At 36.6% G+C, this 4,515-nt stretch overlaps 1 protein-coding gene across 2 annotated transcripts; it reads right to left on the bottom strand.

The window, feature by feature from the left end:
- Positions 1 to 1,275: 1,275 nt before the first annotated feature.
- Positions 1,276 to 4,189, bottom strand: LOC131079038 (protein DETOXIFICATION 33). Of its 2 annotated transcripts, none has more exons than XM_058016916.2 (9): positions 3,824 to 4,189; positions 3,149 to 3,690; positions 2,840 to 2,926; positions 2,684 to 2,740; positions 2,165 to 2,403; positions 1,959 to 2,077; positions 1,767 to 1,853; positions 1,614 to 1,676; positions 1,276 to 1,531 (listed from the first exon to the last, which is right to left on the bottom strand). In XM_058016916.2, the coding sequence occupies exons 1-9, from the start codon at positions 4,100 to 4,102 to the stop codon at positions 1,487 to 1,489; spliced, it is 1,518 nt and encodes a 505-aa protein (XP_057872899.2). In that variant the 5' UTR covers positions 4,103 to 4,189; the 3' UTR covers positions 1,276 to 1,486. The 2 variants fall into 2 exon arrangements, with proteins under 2 accessions (XP_057872899.2, XP_057872900.2); XM_058016917.2 differs by having other exon boundaries at positions 1,276 to 1,537; positions 3,824 to 4,187.
- Positions 4,190 to 4,515: the final 326 nt, after the last annotated feature.

The raw sequence follows: 4,515 nt of genomic DNA on the forward strand, positions 1-4,515 counted from the left end.
AGGGAGGTAGGAGCAGAGAGGGGGAGATAGAGGGAGAGGGATGGAAATAAATATACAAATAAAGAGACATAAAGGGAGAGATAAATATATAGAGATATAGGGAGGTAGGAACAGAGGGGGGGAGATAGAAAGATGTAGAGGAAGAGGTAGAGAGATATAGAAAGATAGAGTGATAGAGAGAGAAATGGAGATAGAGAGGGAGAGAGAGAAAGGAGAGATAGAGAAGGGGTAGATAGAGGAGGGAGGGAGAGATAGGATAAATAGAGAAGTAGAAGTAGAGAAAGGGAGAGATGGGTAGATAGGTAGATAGGTAGAGCGAGAAGGGGGGAGGGAGAGATATATCAATATGTAGAGGGAGGGGGAGAGAGGGGGGGAATAAAGAGATAGAGAGGGATAGGAAAAGAGCTAGAGAGGTAAGGAGATATAGGCAGAGAAAGATATGGATATAAATGGATAGAGAGAGAGTAAATAAGAGAAAGCTAGAGATAATGAGATATACATAGAGATTGAAGAGAAATATAGGGAGATATAGATAGAGGGGGCAAGAGTGAGAGAGGAAGGAGATGATAGACACAAGTAATAAAGATAGAGGTATAGAGAGATGGGGAGATAAAGATGGAGAATGGAATAAAGATAGAGACATGGAGAGAGAAATAGGGGGTGTGCATGTGTATATGAGTGAGACCGAGATATGGAGATAGCTTGATAGAGAAGGAGATTATATAAATAGATATAGGCAGGTAGAGAGAGAGAGAGAGAGAGAGAGAGAGAGAGAGAGAGAGAGAGAGAGAGAGAGAGAGAGAGAGAGAGAGAGAGAGAGAGAGAGAGAGAGAGAGAGAGAGAGAGAGAGAGAGAGAGAGAGAGAGAGAGAGAGAGGGAGAAGGAGAGAGAGGGAGAGAGAGGAAGAGATAGCTAAACAAATAGAGGGAGAGAGAGACATGTTCTATGAATGATACCAAGGATTTTCTAGATAGCAAGTGGGATAACCTTGACAAGCAAACCACCCCTCCTAATATTAGTGTTGTCCTTGCTGCTTAATTATATAGTTATTTTTAATTTCATTTTATATTGATCGAGTAATTTGATTATTGTTTTTATTTTGTTTGGTCTGCAACTTTTTGAAACCACGTTTTAATTTCAATATTGGATCTAATGGTTTAACTTTACAACATGATTCCATGTCACTTATTTTTTAATATTTCATTGTCTACTTGAATATTTTTTTAAATATATGACATTTTTTTGAAACTATTTAAAATCATATAACAAATAATAAGTCTTACAAATTTTAATATATTAAAATACTATAAATACATATGGATCCATATGTGTAATTAAATGCAGTTGTGAATTTTTGTCCAAATAACATTATGGAGACAACATAGCATATTTGGCAGGCATAAGAGATAACATTACTAAAACTACATGCAATATAGTCTTTTGCTTCTGGTGATGGTTTTACAAAACTGACATACCAAACTACGTTTCAAACGTGAAAGGGTGTATGTTCGCCATTCTCCTGCTCCTGCTCCTACTCCTGCCCCACCAAAAGCGTTAATTTGGTTTTAATCAGTATTTTCCCAAGATAAAGGAGGAGGGAAATATTCAACTACCTTTTGTTTTCCATGTCCTCCTGAACCTCCCCAAATTCTTATTCGATCTTCAGCTTGAGAGGCCTGTGATATAAAGAATTAATGTAATGTAAAAACATCAACATGCAGGTCGTAAAAAATGGTACATGAATTAAGTAATGACAATTATAATACCTCTTTTATCCAATCTGTCCTATATGTGATGATGGTGAGAATAAGGGTTTGCATTACAACTCCCAACAACATACCAGTCCAAATGCCCTGCTTACCAGTTGTGGTATAATATGGATTATGAATTTTTACAGTCATGGCTAGAAATGTGAAATTAAAGATATGAATTGTAAATTACAAAGATGGTTTATTTACCTGTCCCTCAAGATTAAGTTTGTATCCGAAGACAAAACCCAATGGCATGCCTACAATGTAATAGCAGCCTATGTTCACATATGCTACCAAAGCTTGCCATCCTGACCCTACTGCCACCCCTGAAACATACAACAAAACATGGCTTAATTAACTTCATTTTCTTTGCTTCTAATAGGTTAAATGGTTAGAAAATGAATTTGACTGACCTGACAAAACTATTTGCAAGGAGTACAAGAGAATTGTTAGTGCCAGAAGAGTTGAAAACTTGGAAGAGGCTTTGATAACCTCTTGACTGTCTGTAAAAAGAAGTGCAAAGTAATCTTTGGTGATGTAGATAACACCAATGGATAGAATTCCTATGACCATGGAAGTAAAGGACACAACCACTGTTGAGAACTTTGCTGCTTTTGGGCACCCCGCTCCAAGTTCATTGGACACTCTCACACTACAACACATATACGAACTCATAATTATTCTACTGGGAAGCATATGTTTACTGAGAAGCATACATAAGAAAAAGTTATTTCATTCTGATAATGAATCACAGAATACAATTGAAAAAATTATATAATCAAAACTAAAAATATATCAAATTAGAAGAAAAATACTGCTAAAAAAGTTAAACTCAAACTGAACAGATTAAGACATAACAGATTATAGACCCAAAATTTAAGTATAAATAGCCAATAGTATAAAAGACTAAAGCCCAAAACTAATGGAGAAACCTGATGGCTGCATTGAATCCCATTGGTATCATAATTTGCCATCCCAGTACTGTCATACTGCATAAACAATAGCGCAAGATGTTTTAATTAGAATCTGGGATTCAAATATCCTAATAAGTAACATTTTTGCATTTACATGAGGATTGAACTTCATACCAGATTGACATTGAGTCTATTGCAACAGTTGGGTTCTTCAAATTTCCCGTTAAAACAATAAGGACTGTGAAGTACCAACTCTCTAAGCTGTACATCCATTCATCAACTCACAATTTGTTATTGGTTGCAGCAGTTTTGGGGGAAAAGATATAAAATAATTTATGAAAACTAAACACTACCAGAGTACTTCTTACATGTCAAATATTCTACTAATTGTTGAAATGCCCAGAGTACAGGTATGGTGCATAAAACAGTTAATAATATCTGAAATGGGTTATTAAAAATAGATTTAGGGGCAATGAAACGAACCATAGCATGACTGCAGAAGCCATAGAAAGTTTAACAAAAGCCCCCAAACCTTTGAAGGCTAACATGGACAATCCTCTCCAGGCATCTGAACATGGACCGCATGCTACATATATCAACTGCCCCAATGTTATCATCCACCAAGATATGTTCAGGCTCACTGCTGCTCCGGCTAAACCCCAACCCAATTTTACTATGCATATCCAACAGAGGAATATGTGGAGGATCAAGCCTATTACAGAGATCCATGCCATGGCCATCACTTTGCTCTGCGCCTGAAGAAACTTCTGGACTGGGAAATAAATTGCAAATGCAAGGAGTTGGGGAAGCATCCAAATGCAAAATTTCTGGGTGACTTGAGATATATCTTCAGATTGTCCAAATGCCTTGAGTATTAGCCCAGCAAATATATAAAGAGGAGTAAGTACAATTGCTGTGGCTATGGAAATAATCCAAGAACGCTGCATATACACACTCAGCATCTGAATGTCCCCTGTTCCAACTGCCTGCCCACATAACGTCTCCAATGCACTGCCCATTCCCACCTACAAGAAGAAAGCAAAGCACATAAGAAACAATGGATGCAACAGCTGATTGCCCAAATTAGAAATAATGGCTTCAACAGTTTTTCAACTTGATTATTGACCCAGTCAGTAGAGATTTTGTATTCTAATTTACCATAATTCCCATTGCCAGGCCTCCAATAACTGCATCATTGATGGTAACTGCAGCAAGTTCGATATTTCCAAGGTGCCCAGCAAATGCCTGGGTTACAGCTCCCATAGAATAGAAACATATTGAAGTAAAGATTACAGGGCCAGCAATTAACCAGAGCTTCTTGGATTCCAACCAAATTTCATTAATTAAAGAGTGATGGCTGGAATTGCGATGACAATCCTCTACTGATGGCTCTTGCTTAGTTTCCAACAGACTGGATTTAATGGAGTCTGCTTCCATTTCCAAGCGCCTCAAAATTTCTCGGAGGGAAGAATTAAAAGATGTATGTAACAGTTCCTGCCTTAAATGGCAAGCAACATGCTTTCCATGAAGCTTGGTCAAACTTATGTCTAATTCCAAAAAGGAAAAATACTTGTATATCGTATATATACTTAGAAAACGTATTAAAATCAGCGGCTGCAACGAGAGTTCGGGGTATGAAATGGATGAACAGTACTCACTGAATTCTTCAATGTTAGAATAGTTGTATGACAGCAATAGAAAAGTATAATAAATTAGAAGTGGTTGTCAATAACAATGACTAAATGATTAAATTATTTACTTAATTTAGCTCATATGATGTATTGTATGCCATCTTTCTATTTCAAATAAATAAAGAATTTTATTTTTTATTTTTTGTATTTTCTGTTTCA

Source organism: Cryptomeria japonica, chromosome 4 (assembly GCF_030272615.1).
Source record: "Cryptomeria japonica chromosome 4, Sugi_1.0, whole genome shotgun sequence".
In the NCBI taxonomy this organism is placed as follows: Eukaryota; Viridiplantae; Streptophyta; class Pinopsida; order Cupressales; family Cupressaceae; genus Cryptomeria; species Cryptomeria japonica.

What these genes read in the sequence shown, in the direction of transcription:
- LOC131079038 (XM_058016916.2), bottom strand. Translation starts at nt 4,102, where the DNA reads ATGGAAGCAGACTCCATTAAATCCAGTCTGTTGGAAACTAAGCAAGAG. An exon ending in GCCTGGCAATGGGAATTATG is followed by an intron (nt 3,691 to 3,823) that starts GTAAATTAGAAT and finishes TTCTTCTTGTAG; the next exon opens with GTGGGAATGGGCAGTGCATT. An exon ending in GGACAGATTGGATAAAAGAG is followed by an intron (nt 1,677 to 1,766) that starts GTATTATAATTG and finishes TTTATATCACAG; the next exon opens with GCCTCTCAAGCTGAAGATCG.